Source organism: Mesoplodon mirus (genome assembly GCF_964341445.2).
Source record: "Mesoplodon mirus genome assembly, chromosome: X".
NCBI classification, from domain to species: domain Eukaryota; kingdom Metazoa; phylum Chordata; class Mammalia; order Artiodactyla; family Ziphiidae; genus Mesoplodon; species Mesoplodon mirus.
This window is the reverse complement of record NC_138981.1, coordinates 111697008-111721435: the sequence shown is the minus strand read 5'-3', so window position 1 is coordinate 111721435 and position 24428 is coordinate 111697008. Positions and strand designations below refer to the sequence as shown.

Genomic DNA, 24428 nt, shown 5'->3' with positions numbered 1-24428 from the left:
GCCAAGTATTGATAGTTGGTAGATATTTTAAATTTTGTCATTGTAAAAAATATTTCATAGTCCAAAATTCTTCAGTTCTTTGGGGGAGATAAATTCACCTAAATTTTTTTTTCTGGTTTTCTTCTAAGCTTTACCATTTCTGTCTTCTAGGACACATTACCTTTCACACAAGACTAAACTGTATTCTGGTTAGATTGTGTTGCAGGAGTTTATTATTTTGTGCAAGGTTTGAGCCAGCCATTTAGACTACTCCTTAAGTAGTTGTTAGCGTGTCCCAGGTAGTCTGTAGTTAACTTGTTATATCTATCTATTCAGTCATCTCTCCATGTTTACTTCATTTACGGTGAAGATGTGAAGAGAGAGGTATTTGATGAACTGCCCGTGTGTTTTTCATTACCTTTTCTGGAAGCTATAAATTCCTCCCTGGACAGCATTAAATTGTACTGTTAAAACTCCAACAACGTAAGAGTGTGCATTCTGATATCTGTTGTATTTGTGTGTACAGTTTTGAAGATTTTTTTCCCTTCGTCATTTGACAGTGAGTATCACACAGCCCAATGGCCAGTTAAGTCTTTACTTGTACAGTGCATTAATGTTTAGTCATAAACATGTATTAACTATTTTATTTTTGTATGTGTGTGTCTTAATAAATTGTGTTCCTTAGGCAACTTGTTCCAGCGATGGCATGTTCCTCTAGAACTCCAGATGACAAGACAAATGACTAGCTCTGGTGCATCAGGGGGCAAAATCGATAATTCTGTATTAGTCCTTATTGTGGGCTTATCAACAATAGGAGCTGGTGCATATGTAAGTAGAAAAGCAGCTTGTGTAAAGAAGCTGCCAAACAGCTCCCATTAATAGACTCAGTACTACTCTGCTTTAAGACTTTTACAACTAATTCTCCTTTCTCCTTTTGGAAAAATTTCCAAAAAGCCTTCTTCAAAGTGCCTACTGTCTAATATCCTATGAGAGCCAATTTGGGAATGACTGAAATTTAATCTCACGTTGATTATCTTTGCTTTTTTCACTTGTCTTTTTACTCTTTACTTGAAGGCCTCTGCGTTTTCTTAGATTTGACTAATCCACAAAATTGTACCTTTTCTCTTCGATGTGACACACTAACCTGTGAATATGGTCAAAATTCATTGCAGCTCCTTAGCACAATATTTGATTTTGACCCATTTGTCAAATATTTTATTTTTCCTTAGTTTGGGATAATAAACATTTAAAAACAACAACCTTCAATCTGGCATTCCTGAAAGGAAAACTATCCCTGAATCTCACCCAAATACTAAATTATAGAAGTAGGCCTAGTATCTCCAGTTTTAGGATGGAGTTTGTGTGAGGTGAGAAATATGGTTTAAACTGCTATGTAGTAGTACCACAATAATATCTCCTTAAATGAACTCTGATCAGCTTAGCTGGTCACAGAGGAGTTATTCTGTGGGCATTTTTCTTTAACTTGGCAGGGTTTACTGTGACTAAGCAGATCAGTCTAAAGTTGGATCATGTAAGGCTGAGTGAACCAACTTAGATAACACCTAGTAGCACCCTTGATTGAAGGAAGCTGTTTGTTTTACTTATTGAGAGCAAATGGTTGGATGACATTACAGTTTTAGTTCTTTCTACCCTGGTAAGATGGTGAACTTATCTTTGTTACTTGATCTAGGTTAAAAAAAGGGGGGGACATGAAAATTATTTGAAGCTACTTAGATTATCATTCCCTGACCTGACTCCCAAGTGCACAAGAAAAGTAGACAGCTCTTACCAGTTGTGGGTCAAATCAGAGTAAGAAATAGGTGAGCTCTGTCTGATAACAGACTTTGAGGAAATATACATTCTCCTCCATTCCTGGAGCAGCATTTTTTTCTTTTTTAGCACAGGGTAACCAAAAATGCTTCCCTGCCTTTGTGTTGAATGTTTCTTCATTAATACTTAGTGCTTTTTCTATTTCCTTTTGTTTCTTTCTTGGCCTTATCTTTACCTACAGTTGTGCAGTGTCATCACCTAGGATCCCCTTCTAGATCACTAGCGTCTACAGGTGCTTCTGGGAAAGATGGCAGCAGCCTAGTATACTTCTTAATTGTAGGAGCAACAGTCACTGGGGCAGGAGTTTATTATGTAAGATACTTACAGTAAAATATATTTTGGGGTAGGGTGGGTGAGACCATGGCACTAATGAAAACTTGATCCATTAGAATACAATGAAATATTCACAGCATGTGCTTTCTAGGTATTTATTAAAGGGACATTGTCAGTCACTAGGGAGTCCTCCAGTCTCATTCTTCAGACTGTGGAAGTCTTACCAGATATATCTAAAGCTGTACATTTAATGATTATTATAAATCCTCATCATCAACCCTTTCTTTGAAACTTTTGCCAATTTCATAATTCTTTTTTTTATGATGCTAAATTATATTGTGCTTTAGTGCTGCATACCTAACAAGACAGTCTCAAAGAGTAAACATTGAATGCAAGTAAAGGTAACTTGAACACCATTTTGAATCATTTTAGGTAAAATGTAATTTTTGTGTTTTGTGGGAAACAATAAATTAACCCTACTTTTATTGTGAAAAGGCATTTTATTGAATGCTTCGGAGGAGGTCCAAAAAGCCATAGAAATTGCAGTGTTCTTCCCGCTCATCCCCAGCCTCTATTTCAAGTAAATTCATTTGGCAGTGTCCCTTTTGTAATCTGTAATTTGGTCAAACTAGTGGCTGAAGTGGTACAAGCTAATGCATTCGTGTGGATTGCTTTCTTAAATGCCTCTCTTATAATTCAGATACTACCGTCTAAACCTTAACTTTTCCATTTTATAGCTCTCTCAACTTTTCCCATCAGTTACACCCCATTCATTCAGAAATAGATTTAAATTGTTTGCATCTGATATGTTTGTAACAGTTGAAAGCTATTAAACCTCTGGTTTATGTTGCTGTACCAGAGTTGGATGGCCTCCACAGAGCTGGCCAGGCGAATCTCTTAATGCCAGGCCACAAGATAGGGCCACTCACTGTTGCTTTCTCCTGCCTAGAAATGTCTGTGAAGCACAAGTTCCTCTCAAGCCATTCAGTTAAATGCCTCATTGCCCTCTGGGTTTATCCAACACTGGTAATAATAAAGCTGCTATATTATAGTGATTTCAGATTAAATGATAAGCTTTTGTCTACCAAACTATTTTGTATAGTTTTATATTACATTTTAAATAATGAGGTGGCTTAGATTTGTCAGTGAGCAGAGTCAAGGTGGCCTTTAGAATATTTAATGAGATTTAGTATTTGGGCCCTTTGCCATTGTTCAACTGATAGGACCACATTGCCTGGCCCAGAAAATGAACTATTTCCTTTCATATTCCTTTAAGATGAATATATGGTGTTATATTCATCTGTTTAGGAAAGTTGTCTGCTAACATATTTCATAAGTTTGTAGTTTTTCTTAACCTGACATGTATTCATGTCACTAACTGAAAATCTGTGCAATCTGGGGAGACAGAAACACTCGGGGGAAAAAGGTAAATTTTTATTTAGTATGTCTGTAAACTTATTTTTATATTGGAACATTTACTTAAAAGCTAAATATATAAATATATATGTATATAAATATGTGACAAACCTCTTTCTTGTCCTTTCCCCACTAAACCTCAAGCTATTTCTTGGTTTGCTCTTCCCTTCGTGTGTGAAGCCATTAGGAGGTATGAGAGGCCCTAGGCTATTTTTGGATATCCCTCTCAATGTGAACATGACCCCAGTTTATTTCTCTGTTCACTCACACTGACCAGCTTAAGCCGTCTTTTTAGGTAAACGTCTCTTTCTTAAAATAAATATTTTTTTAAGGAATGGGTAAATGCTGGACTTGTGTATGATATCTGATGCCAAGATAAAAAAACTTTCTTCCTGAAATTAATGTTAGTTGAATTCAGTTTATGAATTTGATGAATTTAGTGGTAAATTCAAGGAATAACCATTATCTTTTAACATACAGTACTTAATTTTATAGTCCATTCATATCATATGTTAGATGTTTCCAGGCTCATAAATGTCAAGTCCAGGTCTGAGAGTCCAGGTTCCTTATTGCAGCACATTGCCTAGTGGGCTGCTTTGTAAGGGGCTCATAGAAGTATTCTTAGAACATGTTTTATGATACTTCCTCTGATTGTCCTTACTTTCTCCTCCAATTAATTAACAATCTGGGATTTCAACTGACATATGGTCACTTAAATTCCTATCTTATTGACCCTGTGGGGTACAAAAGAGCAAAAGTGTTGTAACGCAAACAAGTCATTCTTGCCTACTGCTTTTTAAAAAATCTTCAATAAATTCTGATGCTGTATTTAAAAAAAATAACTAGTCAGTGCTAAGGTACCCTTCTTCAATTTGAAAGGATAGAGAAGATAGTATATTTGAAATACAGTAGGTGCTTAATAGAGATGTTTGCCCATTAAGTATCCGAGTGTCATAAAAGGATAGGCCATTGAGGGAAAGATGGGTTACTCTATAAGACTAGGCATACAGGCAGACATGCTTCAGGGCATTATCTAAGTACTTAGCGAAACTTGGGACATCTACCAAGAAAACCTATGTCCCAGCTTCCTACTCAGGACCATATAGATTGGTTTCACAGGTAGTATCCAGCATAGTCCAAAACCCCTTTTATAAAGTTTAGCTCTTCCTAGCACTTTATTCTTCCAGTATAAAATGTTTTTCTTTTTTCTTTAGCTGTACCTTCAGAATTAAATATGAGGAAAATTCTTCACATATAGCCTAAGGAAATCTGAAACTGCAACATTTCCTTCTGCTTACGTGTATTCTTTCCACACCAAGTGTGTACACACTCGGTATTTTTTATTTCTTAAGAAAATAATTTTTGCCTTAGTGATTCTAACATAGAAGAACTTACCTCATGTAGACAAAAGTTTCTCATTTAATCAAAAGATAATGAATGTTACTTCTGGTATGAGCTAGCTAGCTGTATGATGAAATAAATTTTCTCCATGTTTGGGTCTTCAGGCCTACAAGACAATAAAAGATGACCAAAAAAGATACAATGAAAGAATTTCAGGGTTAGGGCTGACACCAGAAGAGAAACAGAAAAAGGCCACATCATCTGGTGAGTATGATTTGAGACTCAGTATATAAAGGGAAAGTTATAAACAATTTGGGTGCTATGCTTTGCAGGTATACTGTTTAGACACGATGATGCTGTGAGATTGTAAGCTTCCAGAAACTATGGTATTACCCCAGACCGGGGAGCAATTTGTTACAGTGTTTGACTGTAATTTGGGTTTGAGAATAAAATTAGTGATAATTATGATTGGTTGTTTTTCTTTATATTAGACTCTTAAGGGCAAGCTTTAAATAAAAAATGCAAGCTTGGCAAGGAAAATTATTGGAAAAGAGATGAAGCCCCTTTTTTTTCCATGAGGACATTCTTTTGGTCTGTTTTGTTCCCCTTTTGAGTCTTTGGAGTTTCAATTTGTTAAAGATATATTTGTTTCCCTAAAGCATATAGGTCTAGCCATCACTTCCATCCCACACATCTGGCCTGATTTTTCAGAGAGGAATGTTTTAATCCTTTAATAAGCCCCACGACTCTGGGTAGGCGATTTCCATTGCTTTCCTTCATACCACCTCCTTAGTTTTGAACATTGTTTAATAATCCACAATTGATCTGCTGAGTTTTCCCCCTTTATTGCTAACAAAAGGTGAAACTGAACTTGATATGTTCCTGTTGGTCATTAAGAAATTAATGGGAAGGGCAGAAGCTTTCTAATATATACTTTCTCATATATTTTAGAAATAGCTAAACACTAAGCTAGGTTCTAGTTCTGAGAGACTTAGTGAATGAATGACATTGGCCAAATTATTCACCTCTTTTTTGGGTATTTTTCACTTATGAAATGAAAGGGATGCTTCCTTCTCCTATACTATCAGAATGCAATGAAATTTGATAAGATTAATGTAGCTGCAGTGTTTTGCTAGCTTTTTATGTAAAGGATTGAGTCAAGTACAAGGTGTTTTTTGTTTTTTTTGCGGTACACGGGCCTCTCACTGCTGTGGCCTCTCCCGTTGCGGAGCACAGGCTCTGGATGCGCAGGCGCAGTGGCCATGGCTCATGGGCCCAGCCGCTCCGCGGCATGTGGGATCCTCCCGGACCAGGGCACAAACCCATGTCCCCTGCATCGGCAGGCGGACTCTCAACCACTGCGCCAGCAGGGAAGCCCTTTTTTTTTTTTTTTTAATAGTGGTAAGGAGTTGTTTGAGACTTAAAAAAAATTCACCCTGTCTGGTCTTTTGCTTACAGCTCCAGAAGGAGAGCCAGTTCCTGAAGTCAGGGTACCAAGTCACATTCCATTCCTGCTCATCGGTGGAGGCACTGCTGCTTTTGCTGCAGCCAGATCCATCCGGGCTCGGGATCCTGGGGCCAGGGTAAGGCACATACTGTCTTGCTTGGCATGGAGGGCGCAGTCTGCAAGCACTTAGCCAATGTGAACACTTTATTTGCCTCTTAAATGACTTGGCTCTGATAAGTATCATTGTTTCATGTCTAAAGGTACTAATCGTATCTGAAGATCCTGAGCTGCCATACATGAGACCTCCTCTTTCAAAAGAACTGTGGTTTTCAGATGATCCAAATGTCACAAAGACACTGCGATTCAAACAATGGAATGGGAAAGAGAGGAGGTCTGTTCACTTATGTAAAATGGGTCCGACCAGCAACTTCAGCTAAGCACAAAGAGTAGGTCAGGATTTTGCATGAACCACATGTAGCGAGTAGGACAGATGACTTGGCTGCCCACTGGAGTCCGCTGTGGTACACACTTGGTATAGCTTAGGGGCAACAACAGGCTGTAGTGGCAAGAGTCCTGGATTCTGTTAACCAGATCTACCAACAACAGAAGATGTAATGTTGGCCTCTGAAGCACTAATGCTCCTGTTTCCAGGACCTTTGTGTTAGACTTCTGTAGTGAAGAGCAGCTCAGCCTGTGTTGTCACTTCTTCACACCTGCCTAGGCATGTCCCATAAAAGCAAAAAAAAAAAAAAAGAAACTGTTCGGTGGCACTTCCTTGGATGCCCTAGGAAGCACTTAGAATTGGGGGTATATGGCTTCCCTGGTGGCGCAGTGGTTGAGAGTCCGCCTGCCGATGCAGGGGACATGGGTTCGTGCCCTGGTCCGGGAGGATCCCACATGCCGCGGAGCGGCTGGGCCTGTGAGCCACGGCTGCTGAGCCTGCGCATCCGGAGCCTGTGCTCTGCAATGGGAGAGGCCACGGCAGTGAGAGGCCTGCGTACTGCAAAAAAAAAAAAAAAAAAAAGAATTGGGAGTATATAGTGGGAACACTGTAAGGAAGAACCTCTATTAAAATGTTTGCATGAGAGACTTGGAAATACAAGTCAAGAAGCCCTTTCCTTTTAAAAGACTCCTTGGATCTCCTGAGTCCAGTACCATGTTCTTCAGGTATCAATTTTTTTTTCTCATTAGTGGATCCCTTTGACACTGGACTAAATTTTATAAATCTGCCTGCCTCCCTCACTCGTATTATCATGTCCTATTCTCAGGCAGGATGCATACTTCCACTTATGTTATCCATCCCTTAATTAATATTTCATGGTTACTGTCTACTGTTTGAGGCAAAATCATCTCAGGAGCTAGACCTAGTTGTCCATTGACCAGTGCCATTCTGGACAGCTCGTTTGGGTGGATGTGCATACCAGCTCCTTGGACACTCCCCGTGTTCTAACTTTGAAAGGAACCTAAATCCAGAGCAGGGTTTCTCAACCTTGGCACTGCTGACCTTTAGGGTTGGATAATTCTTTGTTTTGGGGGCCTTGTCTGTGCATCGTAGGATGTTTAACAGCATCCCTGGCCTCTACCCACTAGATACCAGAAGCATACTCCCCCAAAGCTATTATAGCCAAAAATGTATCCAGACATTGTCAAATGTCCCTGGTAGGCAAAACTGCTCCCAGTTGAGACTCACTAGCATAAAACACCTCTGTATGAGTAAGTCGCAACCAAGATTTAGTGGCCTTGGAAACTTACTTTAGAAAATGTTCCTAAAAGTTTTCCATGGTGGAAGCAATTTTACTAAAGCTCTGGGGGAAGTCGATAGCAGTTCCAGGTACTTATAATATTTTTTCCCTTTCCTCCGTACAGCATATATTTCCAGCCACCTTCTTTCTATGTCTCTGCTCAGGAGCTGCCTCACATTGAGAATGGTGGTGTGGCCGTCCTCACTGGGAAGAAGGTGAACTAGTAGGCTGCTTCCTTTGTCAGGCTCCACCTATGTGCCCATGTGGGCAGCGAACATGGTGACTTGTATTCCCACTACCATTTATGTCTGTCCTGCCATTGTAGTTCATCAAAGAAAGATCAAGTCATTTTAGGTTTAATATTGCCAGTCTACACTAATTAGTGTGTCTTCCTGGGGAAAGCACTAGTCTCAAGCCTAGAGTAGCAGGCTAGCTAAACTTTCCAGGGGAAGTCAAATCATTGGGGACCGTGACTCTGAAGCTGTTCCTTTTGCTGATTTGCTCCTCTGCCTTTCCTTCTTCTTCCTGTTTTTCCACACTAACATTTCTTTGGGATTATTGATGGCAAGACATTGACAAATGTATATTATTCAGGATAGTAAAATAATTCAGGCATGACATCAGCATGGAAAATATTGTTAGACTTTACAAAGTTGAGTGCCTGAATACTGGGGGCAGTTACAGGAGGTCATTTAGGGTCCAGGGAGGGTTTTGTTTTGTTGTGTTATGTTTTGTTTTTGTTAACAAGAGGGAGGTCTAGAGTGTGTTTGTAAACTAATGGCAATGTTCCAGTAGAGAGGGAAGGGTTATCAGAAGGAATAAAGCCCAGAGTAGATGGGATCCAGAGCACAAGTGGAAGCATTGACCTTTGATAGGGATAGGCCCACTTCTCCTATAAGGGGATGTTAGGCAGAGAAGGTGGATATGGGTTTGTGGATAAGCTGGTAAGAAGACCTTATGTATTAAGTATCACCTATGAGTAAATAGCACACAGGCACTGCCGTCCAGCGGCTAACACTATTAGGCAGAAACATGAACAGATAATCATAACACAGATGTGAAGTAAGAAAGAAACTCAGTATACTGTGGGAATTATTGGGAAGTGTGCCCAGTATAATGATGGTTTCAGGAAAGGCTTGCTGGAGAAGGCAGTCTTACAGAATGAGAAATCTTATGGAATGAAGAGGCATTCACCAGATGAGAGAAAAGTGAAAAGCATTCAAGTGAAAAAGAATAGCATAGGGCTTCCCTGGTGGCGCAGTGGTTGAAAGTCCACCTGCCGATGCAGGGGACGCGGGTTCATGCCCTGGTCCGGGAAGATCCCACATGCCACGGAGCGGCTGGGCCCGTGATCCTGCGTGTCCGGAGCCTGTGCTCCGCAACGGGAGAGGCCCGCGTACCGCAAAAAAAAAAAAAAAAAAAAAGAATAGCATAAGCAAAGGCACAAGGGTATGAAAAAGCATGTTTGGTGCAGGGGAACACAAGCAGCTAGGTACCGATAGAGCAGAAAGTTCAGGAGTGGCAGGAGATGAAACTGAGAAGTTGTGCAGGGTCTGATCGTCGAGAGCTCTGTCGTGTGAAAGAGCTTGAGTTTTATCCCATTGGCACTGAGGAGCTGTTGAGTTTTAAACAAGGATATAAAACAGTTGGATTGAATTTTAAGTAATCACTCGGTTGGCTGTGAGGAAGATGGTCTTCAGGGGAACAAGATTAGAAGTAAACCATTTTGAAGACGATTATAATAATCCAGGTGAGAGATGATGGGAGCCCAAATTAGGGCAGTAGTGGTGGTGGTGGTGATGGTGATGGTGGTGGTGATGATGAGGAAGAAGATGAAGTAAGCATAGTTTTTTTTAAGTGCTTTACGTGTATTACATCATTTTACCCTCACAATAATCTTATGAAGTAGGTACTATTATTATTTTCATTTTATAGAGAAAGAAATTGAGATGAAAAAGAGGTTAAGTAACTTGCTCAAGATCACATAGTTAATAAGTGGTGGAGACAGAATTTGAGCCCAGATCTCTCTGAATGGAGAATTCTGATTCCAGAGCCCAAGCTTTTAATTACATCATTGTATAGCTTCCTGACAGAAAGGTGGTGAAGAGCAGGGAACAGACTGACGGCATAAGGCAAACTTGGTAGGGCGTGGTGGCAACTGATTGGAAGCAGAACGTGAGGGAGACAGGGAGGCAGGGATGACTTTCTCATTTCCAGCTTGTGTGGTAGACGCTGGTGCACCCCCAGCTGAGAGAGACATTGCAAGAGGAAGACCTAGTTTAAGGGGGACATAAAATTTCGTTTTGCACTGTTAAGTATTAAATGGAATATCTGTGTGGATATGTCCTAAGGGCAGTTGGATACATTACTATAATGTTCAGAGGAGGGTTCTGGGCTCAGATACAGATTTGGGAGAACTGAGGTAGTCAGAAAAGGAGTGAGGCAAAGATGGAACCCTGAGGAACCGAAATTTCAGGAAACAGCCTTAAGAAAAAATGTCCAAAAAGGAGACTAGGAAAGAAGTACTAAAAGCATAGGATGAGGAGAACCCAGGGCAGGGGCCAAGGTTGGAGTTTCAAGAAGCAGGATGTGATCCATAGTATTACCGCAGCAAAGGAATCTGCTAGAAAAAGAATCATAAAATGACCCATTACATTTAAATGTTCAGATATCATTGTGAAGTTAGAAAAGAAGATAAACTTCTCTTTCAGAAAGTTTAAATGACAAAACGGAGATGACATTGGACAAAAGCTTGAGGAGGACATAGAATCAAAGGTGGGACATTTAGGATGGGACAGACTTAAACATGTCAATGGGCTGAGGGGTAAGATGTCAGGAGAGAGATGGGGGAATGAGCAAGTGACTAATAGGGGAATGTTCTGGGAGAGAAAGAAAGGGATGGGGGTCAGGCATAGAAACAGAACAGAAAGGCCACCTCATCCCAGAAGCTGGAAGAAAGGAAGTAAAGTTTTTATTTGGGCGTTGGGAGGTGGGAATCCGTACGGGAAGCTGAGGAAGATCACATCTGATGGCTTTACTTGTTTTTGCAATAAACTAGGACACCAGGTGGTTATCTGAGAGTGAGCAGTTTGAGGGTTGAGTACAGGCGTTGGATTGAAGAGGGATCTTACCCAGGACAAATCAAAGGCGGCTAAGGAAGCTGCACACACATCCAATCTCAGTTTATGTCGTTGCCCACCCCCCCACACCCCAGAAAACTCGATTGAGTGCACCTGTCATATGTTTCTAGCGCTACCTGTACTGTCCTTCTTAGAGCATTTCTCACTCAATTTTTCACCCTTGATTGTAGTACTTGTTAAATTGTCTGTCTTGGCTACTACACTCTGAAGGCAGGAAGTATCTGTTTTTCTCAACATTGCGTCCCCAGCACTTACCACAGTGCCTGACACATACTAGGTGCTTAATAAATATGTCTTGAATGAATGGTCTCACTGCTCATAAGGAGTAGAGCAGAGCCAGGAACCCCAGTCTCTCTGACTGCAAAGCTCCAGCTTTTCACCCTAAGGAGCAGGGTGCAAGGAAATTAGGGATGCTGGCAAGAGCACAGTTTGGATGATCTACCGTTGGCCCAGATTAGTTGGAATGGAGCAGCCCACTGGGTAAATGGAGAAAATCAAAAGCAAGGATAGGTGGCAGTGGAACCGAGAGAAAGCTGGAAGGATGGAAAATTGTGACCAAAGAGTGAGATGTTTGAAGTAGAAGTTTAAGAGCTAGGATTCTAGATGTGACTCAGAGGAGAAGTATAATCCCGCTGCCAAGGACTTCAGTGAATGAGGAACGACCAGGAGGAGGCTGGATAACACTGATTTGTAGGGATATATGTCGGTGTCTTTCAGAGGGGATGATAGTACAAGAATAACTTGGAACCACCAGCAGCCAACACCCTCTCCTTGTGATGGGGAGGAGTTTGGGTGAGTGAGCAGTCTCTATGTATGAGCTTTCCTGGGGGCGGGGGGAGCGGGCTCAGTTTTAGTGAAAGCTAGAAGTTGGAGAAAGCATCCTGCAAAGCTGTTGAGGATGTAGGAGAGTTGTTAGCAAAGAAGTAAGGGTCCCAAAGAGCCAGACAGAAGAGTCTGTCCCTGTTGTCCATTTCCACAAATTGGGCAGGAACTTTGGGACAGTAGGGACTTAACTCTAATGTTGGCTGCTTAGGAAATTATGACTACTTGAAGAAACTGGGTACCAGAAACTGTAGTGCCAGTGATTACCTAGAAATGGTTTCTTAAGGATCACCTTAGGTCAAGAACTAACTCTTCTCATTGGGCTGATGGGTACAGGGTTCCTTTTGGGGGTGATGGAAATGTTCCAGAATTATATAGTGGTGATGGTTGCACAACCTGGTGAATATACTAAAACTCACTGAATTGTACACTTTAAAATGATGAATTTTATGTTGTATATCTCAGTAAAAAATTTTAAAGCCAATTTATATCGTTCTGTGTGTGTATGTGTTTGACTGTACCAGGTAGTACAGCTGGATGTGAGAGGCAATGTGGCGAAACTTAACGATGGCTCTCAAATAACCTATGAAAAGTGCTTGATTGCAACAGGTGAGTATTTCTGGAGATGGCTTTATTCCCTGATACAGCTCATTCAAATTTTAGTATAAAGACATTACTTAATCTTAAGAAAACTGAAACCCATACTCTGAAGTGGGTGTCTTCTCTTGGTGCAAAGCTTGGCTAACTACAAGCATCTGATCAGTTGCCCGTCTGGATTATCCGTATTGTTCCTTCTGGTAAAGGCATGATGGATGGGTACTGAAGAGGACTGCCTTTCTTTTTTCTCTCCCTGCTTAGCCTTTGCCTTCTGCCCTCTGCCCTGTGTCCTGAAAGTGATATAACCTCATGGCTTCATTGCCAGTTCCAATCAGTAATCAAGAGAGGAGAAGGATGCAGTTGCTTAAACAAACATAGCCATGCTTTCTGGTGAATCCTCATGAAAAAGTAGAAGAGAATGGGAGCAAAAAGTGAGGGCTTCTGGCCATCTGTGGGAATGGTGGGCCCTTTGAAGAGAGACTCTCAAATCTGCTTTTCAAAGGAAATTGCTTAAAGCCCACTGTGGGGAGAGTGGAGGGCAAACAAAGTCTTGTATCCTGTTGATGCCGCTGTGATACCAGCAGCACACGCCACAGCACCACCTAGCTCCTGCTCGTTGGACTAAAGGAGTTTTCTCCTCTTATTTCCAGGAGGCACTCCAAGAAGTCTGTCTGCCATTGATAGGGCTGGAGCAGAGGTGAAGAGTAGAACAACACTTTTCAGAAAGGTAATTGGCAGCTTTAGTGCTTTCGTTGTGGCGGTTTTGAAGAGGTAGCATGATCTTGTGGTCCCCAAGTACCCACCCGGGAATTGGGAGATTGAAGTTCTAACTATGGCTCTTCTACCGGCTTGTTATCTGGCCTTGAGCAAGTCACTTCCTCTCTCTGCACCTCAGATACCTCACTCAAGGGTTTTGAGCTCCTAGGAGAAAAACAGATTTAGTGTTTTTTATTGCTTGCTATAGTTCCTTCGATTGCCCTTCCATAGTTGTTTTTTCCTGATGCATTTGAGTCATGGGAACTCCTTATAGCCTCTTGGCATTTTTCACCGCAAGTGCTATTGTGGAGACTTTAGGGAGAAAAGTTGAGTACCTAAGTGAAAAAGGAAGCAGGGGATTGCTTCTTAACACCATGCTTTACTTAAGAAAACTGCTGAAAAATTTCAGCCACTGCTATGGGTATCAGAAAAGGTTTGTACTGTCCTTTAAGTTCTTGATACAACAAGGTTTGTCAGCCTTGGCACTATTGGCATTTGGGGCCGTATAACCATTTGTTGTGAGGGGCTGTCCTGTGCATTGTAGGGTGTTCAGCAGCATCCCTGGACTCTACCCACTAGCTTCAACTAGTATCTCCCCACTCTAGTCGTGACAGCCAAAAATGTCTCCAGACATTGCCAGATGTCCCCTGGGGGAGGGGGAGTATATCTGCCCCCAGTTGAGAACCACTGTTATTAGAAAGAGTGTTACATTGGAGAAAGAAATTTACATCAATAAAATAGAGGCTGTAATCGAGTCACTTTATACAAGGAGAAGATTTTATGTGCAAATTATTGTTGTCAAAGATTTAGCAAAAATATTTCCTGGTATTATCATCCTATGCTCCTTTGGGAAATCAATGGACTAAACTTGTGTGATCCTGCAGATTGGAGACTTTAGAACCTTAGAGAAGATTTCCCGGGAAGTCAAGTCGATTACAATTATCGGTGGGGGCTTCCTTGGTAGCGAACTGGCCTGTGCTCTTGGCCGAAAGGGTGAGTACTGGGGAGTGACCTTGACTTTCTTTCTCTGGTCTTATATCACATGCTTTTCAGAGATGCATTTACCAGGATCAGTAGAAAGAGTTTGATTAAGGTTTACATGGTGAAAAACTAATCACTGAGCTTAGCTCTGATGAGGGATGCCTTAGTGATCGAAAAGCTGTCATCTGAGCAGCTGAGCAGTGCCGCTTTCTTTCCTTTTTCCTTTCCTCTCGCCTCTAGGCCAGGACTCCTTAGAAATAAAATATTAAGGAAAGTGAGTTATTAAGATGGTAGGCGCAATGTAGACTACAGAACTGTATGTATCTTTGAACTGCTGCTCCCTGTAAAAGTCAAAGACTTCTTTCAGATACATGATGGTTCCCAGCTTGACAGATCTGTGAGTTCCAGTTTGAATGTTTTCACGGCAACCATTTTTTCCTTAATGTTATTTTTCAGCTGTGTGAAATCAGGGCATCTTCTCGGGAGGGTGCTTACTATTCAGAGCTTGCAAGGCACTTGTGTAAGCCTAAGTATAAGTGCACTGAGTTCACAGTATGTAGTTGAATCCAGGGACAAGTTCTGGCATCTGTTGTATTTGCCTTGTGGATGCCCTTGTGCCCTAGTGCCCCACAAATGGGCGCTCTGGCCTGGGTCGCGGCATTGCCCTGTGTGCAGTAGATGGCTGCCTGTGGCTCCTTTACTTCTCTTCCTGTCTTCTAGGATTGACTTTTGCCTCCACTATACCTACTCTGTTTCTTCTTCCCAGCTCGAGCCTCAGGCACAGAAGTGATTCAGCTCTTCCCTGAGAAAGGAAATATGGGAAAGATCCTCCCCGAATACCTCAGCAACTGGACCATGGAAAAAGTCAGGCAAGGTAGAGACACTCTTTCCATATGCTCCCACTCTTGCCTTGAGTGAAGACTAAGGCAAAATTTGCTTCTTTGGGAACCCCCTGTCCATAAGCCTTACCAGCTGCCCGATGAAAAGTTTCCACCATTCTCCTGTCAGCCAGCTTCATGTAGGTGTTCTGAATCTGACACACCAGATTCCTGGAAGTGCTGGAAGTGAACTGTGGGCGTGGGTGCCTGTGGCTCTCCAAGGCTGCCTACGTACTAATGATTACTCTCATCAGCTTCTCTGGTTGTCATGAAGGTGGTAGGCTCACAGGCTCAGCCTCAGGTCTCGTTTGCCTTTACAGAGGGGGTTAAGGTGCTGCCCAGTGCTATTGTGCAATCAGTTGGAGTCAGCGGTGGCAGGTTACTCATCAAGCTGAAAGATGGCCGGAAGGTAAGGAGGGGAAGACAGGCTGCCAGAACACCTTCCAAGCCTGCTCTGCCCTTTCCTTATTCTTACTCCTTCATTTGATAACCAGTAGATTAGTTGTCTTGGTAGTCACCATTAACCTGTCATAATTTTCTTAATGAACTGTCTTTTGCTAAAAGAAGAATGATGAGAGCCAGAGTAGCCACCTGGGAACCATTTCCCATAGCCTCTTCCTATGTGTATCACAGATTTTTGAGACCTTCCTAGGGTGGCAGATTTCTGTTCAGATGGTAGGGGGTATGTATGTGTGGAGGGGTGGCACTTTATGAAATGGAACTTAAAATCTTTTGACCAGAGTTACCCGATGATTTTTTGTGTGAAGCCCCGATTTTTTGTGATTTTTTGTGACTGTGATTTACAGTCGCTGGGTTCATAGGCATACGAGGAAACTGTAATAATTGACTGAATTCTTTTTGTCCTCAGGTAGAAACTGACCACATAGTGGCAGCTGTGGGCCTGGAGCCCAATGTTGAGTTGGCCAAGACTGGCGGACTGGAGATAGACTCTGATTTTGGTGGCTTCCGGGTAAATGCAGAGCTCCAGGCCCGCTCTAACATCTGGGTGGTAAGTATGCAATGACAGCCCGACCAGGCACGGTGCCTTGGTCCCGGCCTGGGAGCAGGTCTGCCCGGTGGTGTGCGAAGGCTCAGTAGCAGCTCACCCAAATAGGGTCAGTGTGTTTGGAAGCTGAGGGTGGGGAGCAGGAACTGGTGAACTGCTTGGCTTACGAGATCAGGTCTGGCCTCACACCGCAGGCTCATGGAAAAGGAAATGAGCAGTGTTCGTGCCCACAGGAGTAGGTCTCTCCTGGTTCCACTGTTGGCAGCAGCCATCAACATGACCCTGGCGGGCGTGTGCGTGGCTTTCAGACTGATCTGCTATTCCCTTGCCTGAACTCGAGTCCAGGGAATGGAGGATGAGGCAGTTTTATAACATTCTCTGGAAAGGAAAATTACTCCATTTTCATTTTCCTTGAGTACTATTTTTAGCTGTTTTTAAAAATCTGTTATGACACAAACAAGACTATAGTATGTAGGAACCATGAGGTAATTTCCCTATTGTTAGATCATTACAAGTGTATTGTGTTTGATTATGGACTCTGCAACTGAGGACATAGGAACTTTGCAGGGTGTTTTTCCCGTAAAGATTTTTTTTTTTAAAGTTACAGTGTACAGTGTACTGGAGTTTAAAAAACTGTTATAAAAGCAATACACACTCAGTATGAAAAACACAGGCAAAAAGGAGAAAGGGACATTCCCCTGCAGCAACCACTGATGTTTAGGTGTAGTTTCTTCCCTTCATTTTCTCACGCATAGTTGTTTTCTTTGTTGTAGACAGTCATGGCGAGCATACTACGTATAAACATTTGTATTTTCTTTTTCACTTAACATACAAATGTAAGTTTTTTCCACATTGCTTCAGATTCCATAAACAGTGTTAACGACTGTATAATATTCCATTAGGTGGATTTCAGAGCTTATCTCGCCGTTGCTCACATGTTGGATTTTTAGGTTGCTTTGGGGGTGTCTGAATAGCCACAAAGACAAAGGGTGAGCGAGCTCCCATACCACATCCTTTGTGAAGCTGGCCTTGTTCACCTCCAGCCGGGGGTTCTCTCTCTGCTTGAAACACTGAGCTCACTCACTGCATACCTCTGGCATGGTACACCGTAGTGAGGGAGAGTGCCACACCTTCCTCAACTCACTTATACACTCCTCGTGGGCAAGGTCTATGTCAGGCGTGTCTCTGCAGCCCAGACAGCATAATGCTTTGTACAGAGTAAGTATTCTGTAAATACTTGTTGAATGAATAGTGAATGACCAAAAAAAAATTATCTTGGAAAAGATGTCTAGGTAAGAGGCAGTCACATCTAAAAACTGGATTCCACACAGGAAAGAATATTCTGCAAATCATGGTTATTAAATATCCTGTTTCTGCTGAGGGCAGAATGAGAAGAAATAGCTGTAAGCTGGAGCATGGAAGATTAAGGTTAGCTTTGTGGAAGCACAGAATGGTTTTTGTAAAAATGGAAGCGCAACTGTTTTTGATAGTGTAGGTATGATTCTGGCCTGTGGTTGGAAATCATTAGTTAACATCACAAGCATTTTTTGAGCCCCAAAAGTGTATGTTCTGTCCTTAACTTGCTTTTTTATCATGTGTTCATGTAATGTGTTTGTCTCCAAAGGCAGGAGATGCTGCATGTTTCTACGATATAAAGTTGGGTAGGAGGCGGGTGGAGCACCATGATCACGCTGTTGTGAGCGGAAGATTGGCTGGAGAAAATATGACTGGAGCTGCTAAGCCGTACTGGCATCAGTCAATGTTCTGGTAATAGTTTTGTGCCTTGAGGACTCAATTGGTTAGAACACAGAATTAATGGAACCAGAGTTACATGCTTTGGTTTCCTGGTGGGCCAGTTAGCTTCATACAGGGGGTGAAAAAATTCCGTCTCGTGTCCACGCATCCTACCCCTGAGCCATCTTCTGGTAAAAGGGTTCCATCGGACATAAGTTAGACTAGGTGAATGAATGGAAATGGCATCAGCACTTCTGCTAAAATAGCTCAGAGTTCGAGCTACAGTAGGTAGTACAAAAGTGTGCTCTTAGATACAGACAGCAGTATATTTTATTTGCTCTTTGCTGCTAATTCTACTGAGCCCAACCTACTGACAAAAAAGGAAGCTCACTCATATGTAACCCTTAAGATCAGCAACTCAGAGTCAGACGTATATATAGGCAGCTCTCTGGATAGTAGAAAGTTAGCAATGGACATTCTTGAATACTGGAGCTGGCCCTGTTTGGCCCACTCTCATCTGTTGATGTGAAAGTTGGGGTACATAAAACTTCAAGGTTTCAGAAGCCTCTAAGCAGTTTCTGTTGGGGAAATTCTCAGCTGATGGGAGTACATTTTAAGACAATCACACACAGTTTCATGAGTGGGCAGCAAAAAAACATAACAGATGGGTTTCAGGGTCAACACGTGTAAGATAATGCAGTTAGGAAAAAAAGTAGTTCGTAGCTATACAATTATCAGTTAGGTTCCAGGAACAAATCCAAGAAGTCATTGTAGACTGTTCCCTGAAGACACCAGTCCAGTGAGCTTCTGTGGCCAAGAAGATAACAAAATGTAGAACACCAGAAACAAAATATCTCAAGTAGCTTGGATGATTACAAAACCATAGTGTGTCTGTGCCACAAGTATCCTGTGAAGTTCCTAGCATATTAAAAACAGCATGATGATGATAGGAAAAGCTTCCAAGAAGAACAATGAAAATAAAATGACCAAGTGAGTGAAGGTGCCACTTTATAGAAAGCCCTTCAGCCTTGAAAATTGAAGGCTAAGAGGAAATACTGTCAGTGAATAAAACCACAAAATATCCCAGATTCTGGATTCCATAAATATGGAGCACTCTTTAAAGTTCCAAAAAGGCAGTTTTAAAAAGAGTAAAGGAAGGTAGTGAATAGTAAATGTGGGGAACCCCCCCCAATGTGATATGGTAAAAATTAAATGATTAAATTTAAGAAAGTATAGATCATTGTATGGATTTGTGATCTGCATAGTGGCTTGTTAGGAAAATAAAACCTGTTTGGAATAATCGTGCTTTCTCACAATTGTCCCCAGACGTCCTAGCAGGCGACAGATCAGTTTGGCGTTTCTCTTGCTGTGGCACATACCAGTTTCTTTGGTTGGCATGAAAGTGTGGTGCCTTAGAGGAAACGTTCTACCGCACCATCCTTTACAGTCCTTTGACAGAACACCCTCTTCTCTCTCCTTCCTTAGGAGTGATTTGGGTCCCGATGTTGGCTATGAAGCTATTGGTCTTGTGGACAGTAGTTTGCCCACAGTCGGCGTTTTTGCAAAAGCAACCGCACAAGACAACCCCAAATCTGCCACAGAGCAGTCAGGTAAGGAAGCCCAACCACTTCTCTTGGAAGAGTGTTGAGAAACCATGGTCCAAATCCTCCTGAACAAGGGGTATCTGTATTGGCCAGAGGGAACTGTCAGTGAAAGCCTCTCTTCATGTTGTGCTTTAAAATAAACCAAACCCGAAGTCCTCACTCTTCAGTGGTCTGAGAGCTGGCGAAATCAGGTATCCTGGTCAAAGCATAGATATTGTGGATTGTGGGTGTCGTCCTAGACTCTTGGACAGTGGCTAACTCAACGACTGTGTAAGTCTAGTTTGTCCCGAGGGACTAGGAAGACCTGTGTGATGAAGAAAACCTGAACTTTTTCAATAGCTTTTTTTTTTTTTTTTTTTTTTTTTGCTTCCTGCTGATCCCAAGAACTAGGCCTGAGAACCTTGGTTTGGGACCTGCTCCCCTCCTTGGGCCCTGAACAGTGAAGAACTGGGCTGAGTAGTCCTTGAGCTGCCTCTAATTCCATTTGTCAGATCTTAATAGCGGGTTTTCTCTAGACGGGAGGCACCTCTCGGAATGAACTTCTCTCCGACACACATCTCTTTCATTAACTCCTAGGTCTCTTCTCTCTCCCTTCGTGACCTTGGCTGAAGTTATTTAACCTCTGTGTCCTCTTGTTAGAGGCGTTTCAAGGACAAGTTGCTCTTTAAGAAGGAGAAAGCAAGACATTATATGGATACGAGGTCCTTTTCTTGTGTAATCTAAGTGGATTACATATACCCACTCCTTAATTTGGACCTCTCCTGGGAAGTGGATCCAGGAGGGGGACCCAGGGACTTATACAGTAGGTGTTTATAAACTACAGGTCACTACTCTCTCCACTGGGCAGTATTACTTGAAGCCTGGTTGTTCCCAGAAGACAAAATGCCCCGGGGCCTCCCTGGTGGCGCAGTGGTTGAGAGTCCGCCTGCCAATGCAGGGGACACGAGTTTGTGCCCCGGTCTGGGAGGATCCCACATGCCGCGGAGCAGCTGGGCCCGTGAGCCGTGGCCGCTGGGCCTGCGCGTCCGGAGCCTGTGCTCCGCAACGGGGGAGGCCACAACAGTGAGAGGCCCGCATACCGCAAAAAGAAAAAAAAAAACAAACAAACAAAAAAAAAAAACAAAAAAAAAGCCCTCTCCCCAGGCTGTTGCCACCACCCTGCACAGGAGGAAACACTTGCACTATGGTTTTTCCATATGGAAGTGCCTTCTGCTTTGCCCAGTGTCTCTAGCAGTGCCATCCAAGTGAACTTTCTGCTATGATGGCAGTGTTCTATCTCTACTCTGCCCAATACATTAGCCACTAGCCACATGTGGCTCTTTAGTATTTGAAATGTGGCTAGTGCAAATGAGGAACTGAATTTTACATTTGATTTAATTTTAACTAAAATAAACTTAATTTTGAATTAATTTTAATTAGAATAGCTATATGTGACTAGTGGCTATTGTACTGGCCATGTAGCACTAGAATGTTTCTCAGGGGACAAGAGCAAGTCTTCTGCACTTTGAAAAAAGATACCAGGAAATATCCGTAGTGTAAATTTAAAATGAGATAGGAAGTTTGGGGTCAGACTGACCCAGTGCCCAGGAGCTGGCAAGGAAGAGCTTTTGTTGGCTTTGTCAATGGAGAGGGGCTGGAATAGGCCAGTGTTTACTGATGCCGCATAGAAAAACAAATCATTTAGAAGCAGCTTGAAGCAGGTGTTGAAAGATAGTTGCCTTGTAGAATTTCCAAGCTCATAAGAACTGACTTTGTTTTGTTTTGACTTTGCTTGTTTGCTTTGGGGATTGGCTACAGGGACTGGTATCCGATCAGAGAGTGAGACAGAGTCTGAGGCCTCAGAAATCACTCTTCCTCCCAGCAACCCTGTAGTCCCCCAGGTCCCCGCCCAAGGGGAGGACTACGGCAAAGGCGTCATCTTCTACCTCAGGGACAAAGTGGTGGTGGGAATCGTGCTGTGGAACATCTTCAACCGAATGCCAATAGCAAGGAAGGTAGGTGCCCGTCAGAGCTCTGAGAGGAAGATGGGAGGTGTGGGCGGATACCGTCCCTGTGACTTCGTCAGATGTCCTGCCACGCACTGTCCACCCAGGTCAGACTGTGCCTGAGCAGAACAAAGGTATCGCCTTGGCTCGGGTATGTTTCTTTTTCACTCAGGACATGGCTGGGTAGCGTGGGCGTTGGCACATGCTCACTTGGGCTTCGTAGAAAGCCATTCCCATGACTCCCTCCCAGTGTGAAGTAGCGACTGGCCCGGGCTGCCCTGGTGTGCGGCCCAGCCCACGCGCTCCTGCTCCTCTGTCCCTCAGATCATTAAGGACGGTGAGGAACATGAAGATCTCAACGAAGTAGCGAAGCTTTTCAACATTCATGAAGACTGAAGACTGCTGTGGAACAGGCAGGCCCTTTGCTGTCCCTGACAGCAGCTTGGATGGGTAAAGGAGCGTTTTTTATTCAGCAGACTTCCTCTGTATGTATGAATGTGAATAATCAAGTCCTTTGTGAATATTTCAACTATGTAGGCAAATTCTTAATGTTCACATCACTAAATAAAACCTGATTCTTCTAAATTAAATTATCTTCTCTTTGAAAGGGAGCAAGTGGGTGAAGGGAGGAAAGCTGTGCGTATTAGAAGGCAAGTCAGTTGGAGCCACTCCCAAGTGCATCACCTTCCTCGGCTTTGTGCTCCCTGCTCCACACTCTCAGCTTCTTTCAGTTCACTGAACTTCTCCCTCACCCCTCCAGACCTCCTGTACGGACCTGCTGTGACCTCTGCCCACAGCACTTGACCCCTCTCCCCTCCTCTGGGGAATGTCCCAGTCTCTGAAGACTTTCCTGATCCTTCCAAGCCTGTTCCTTGTTTACGTGTCTCCCTGCTGCTCTGCAACTTCCTGGAAGCCAGAACCATGGCTTTCCGTCTTGCTTATGGTTCTCTCTCCAGAGCTGAGCACAGGGTCTGGCTCACAGTAGGTGCTTAGTGAATCGTTGAATGAGTGTACACGTAAACATGTGGACTAGACTCTGCTCTACCTGGGACAGCTCCCCTGTGTACCCCCACAGCCCAGAACTGAACTAGTCTTGGGAGGGGAGGGCAGAAAAGACATTTATTGCAGACAGAAACGAAGGTTCGGAGACCTGCCTCATGGTGAGGGACTGTGGTCTCTCAACTCCTCCGCCCACTGTCTCCCAAACTAGAAGTCTGCCCTCTCCTAACCCCTTTTATCTCAAATAGGCTTATAGGCATGCCTCACTTTACAAATGATTTCCTGGGAAGAGAAGTCAAAGTTTCATAAATCAACTCATTTTTTGCATTTCAAATTACTTAACTTTTAAAAATCAAATCTTATTTCAATTAAGAGGAAATTTTTACTACTTTCAAGAGTCCTATTGTGAATCTTTTTCTAAAGAGAAAATTATTACCAGCCTGGATTTTTTCGATACTGGGTTTGTTTAAAGGGAGTTGCAGCTACAATGAAATCCCTTCTGAACACTAGAACAGGACAGATGTCCACTTTAAGAATTAGCTGTACTAGAACAGGTTCTTACTATATGTATACAGGTTTAGTGAAATATGATCTGAGGCATGACATATCTTAAGTCCATAATGTAGGTAGAAAACTCATCTAGTATCCCGTGAAACAGGACTTACTATACAGTAATTGCTGCTTACAAAGATCTTACAACTGTAAGATCCTGAAGTGTTTCACAAATCATTTTTTAAAAAGATTGAATTGTGATTTGCCTTGTTTTAGTATCAGGTACAATTTAGTCTAATTCTCTTTGACAGTTGTCATCCTTGTATGGAATGTCATAATAATTCAGTTAATTAAAATGAAAGGATGTATTCTTCTATTCAGTGTTCATTGAGTGCCTACTATGAGCCAGGTAGATGGCAGAAGAGGAAGATGGAGAAAACATGGCCACTTCTCTTAAGGAGCTCCTGGTGTCAGTGAGGAATGCAGACATGTGAACGCAGAAGTATAATATACTCAGTTGTGTCCACAGGAAGATACATACCAAGAATGGACATCAGCCAGAGCATCCGTCCTTGTCAACTACTGCTGCTAGATCACTTCCTAAAGCATCACTTGGTCCATATCCCCCCCCCACCTCCTGGTGACCAACGTACATTGACTCCCTGTCACCAATCACAGCAAGTCCGAAGCCTTCCATAGCGCTCTTGACCTCAGCCCACTCTGCCCTGCGGGCCTCCTCTGCCACGACTTCACATGCATGTGCATACGCACATATACATCTGGTTTATTGCCACCTTTAAACTTTTGTTTGTGCTCTTCACATCTGGAACACTGTCCCTCTTCCCTTCTACGTATCCAAATCCTGCTCATCTTTCAAGGCCCAGATGAAATCCCACCGTGGTGATGTAGTACCAGTTGGACTAGTGCCCGCGCATGATTTCATCTCTGAACTTCGATTGCACTTACTGCCTTTGAACTTGATTGTTCTTTAAGTCGTTCTCTGCATTATTAGTGTTCACTCCCTAAATTGATTGTAAGCTATCCCAGAGCAGAGACTTTTTTCTCAGGATGGGGACAACATGCACCATCCCCCAAAACCCTGGCAAAGTGCTGACCAAGTCCTTGATTGCTTGGTTGGATGATGCTAGATAACAGGGCTTGTTGTAAGAGTGAGCCTCTGCCTTGTAGCCTCAGTTCTCTGTAATCCAGGTTATCAGACCCCCATTACTTCACCCACTGCCACGACTTGCCACTTTACCCAGGATGCATTTAACCTGCTTAGGCCCCCAAGTATCGCAAGGACCAAGTTCTGACTGTACAGACGACCAGTGCCAGCTGAGGTTTGGCCCTTGATAGCTGGCCTGTGATTAGCTGGGCCACAGCGCAGCGCAGTACAGGGCTAGCCA

General features: G+C 42.8%; 1 protein-coding gene across 3 annotated transcripts in view; it reads left to right on the top strand.

Moving 5' to 3' along the window:
- The window catches only part of AIFM1 (apoptosis inducing factor mitochondria associated 1), a 31054-nt gene extending 6653 nt beyond the window's left edge, over positions 1-24401 (top strand). Inside the window, exons 2-17 of one of the 3 annotated variants that reach the window (XR_014292427.1) lie at positions 665-807; positions 5004-5103; positions 6298-6422; positions 6547-6677; positions 8153-8243; positions 12515-12599; positions 13238-13314; positions 14228-14336; positions 15091-15198; positions 15523-15611; positions 16071-16211; positions 17833-17975; positions 19428-19552; positions 21344-21540; positions 21856-21981; positions 23556-24401. Coding sequence is in view for 2 of the 3 variants with exons in the window: in XM_082609167.1 (XP_082465293.1) it covers positions 665-807; positions 5004-5103; positions 6298-6422; positions 6547-6677; positions 8153-8243; positions 12515-12599; positions 13238-13314; positions 14228-14336; positions 15091-15198; positions 15523-15611; positions 16071-16211; positions 17833-17975; positions 19428-19552; positions 21344-21540; positions 21856-21927 (1736 nt within the window). In the remaining variant the exon portion in view is untranslated. Of the gene's footprint in view, positions 1-664; positions 808-1990; positions 2122-5003; positions 5104-6297; positions 6423-6546; positions 6678-8152; positions 8244-12514; positions 12600-13237; positions 13315-14227; positions 14337-15090; positions 15199-15522; positions 15612-16070; positions 16212-17832; positions 17976-19427; positions 19553-21343; positions 21541-21855; positions 22122-23555 lie in introns of those variants that run through there. The other 2 variants (XM_082609168.1, XM_082609167.1) reach the window with 2 other exon arrangements.
- Positions 24402-24428: the final 27 nt, after the last annotated feature.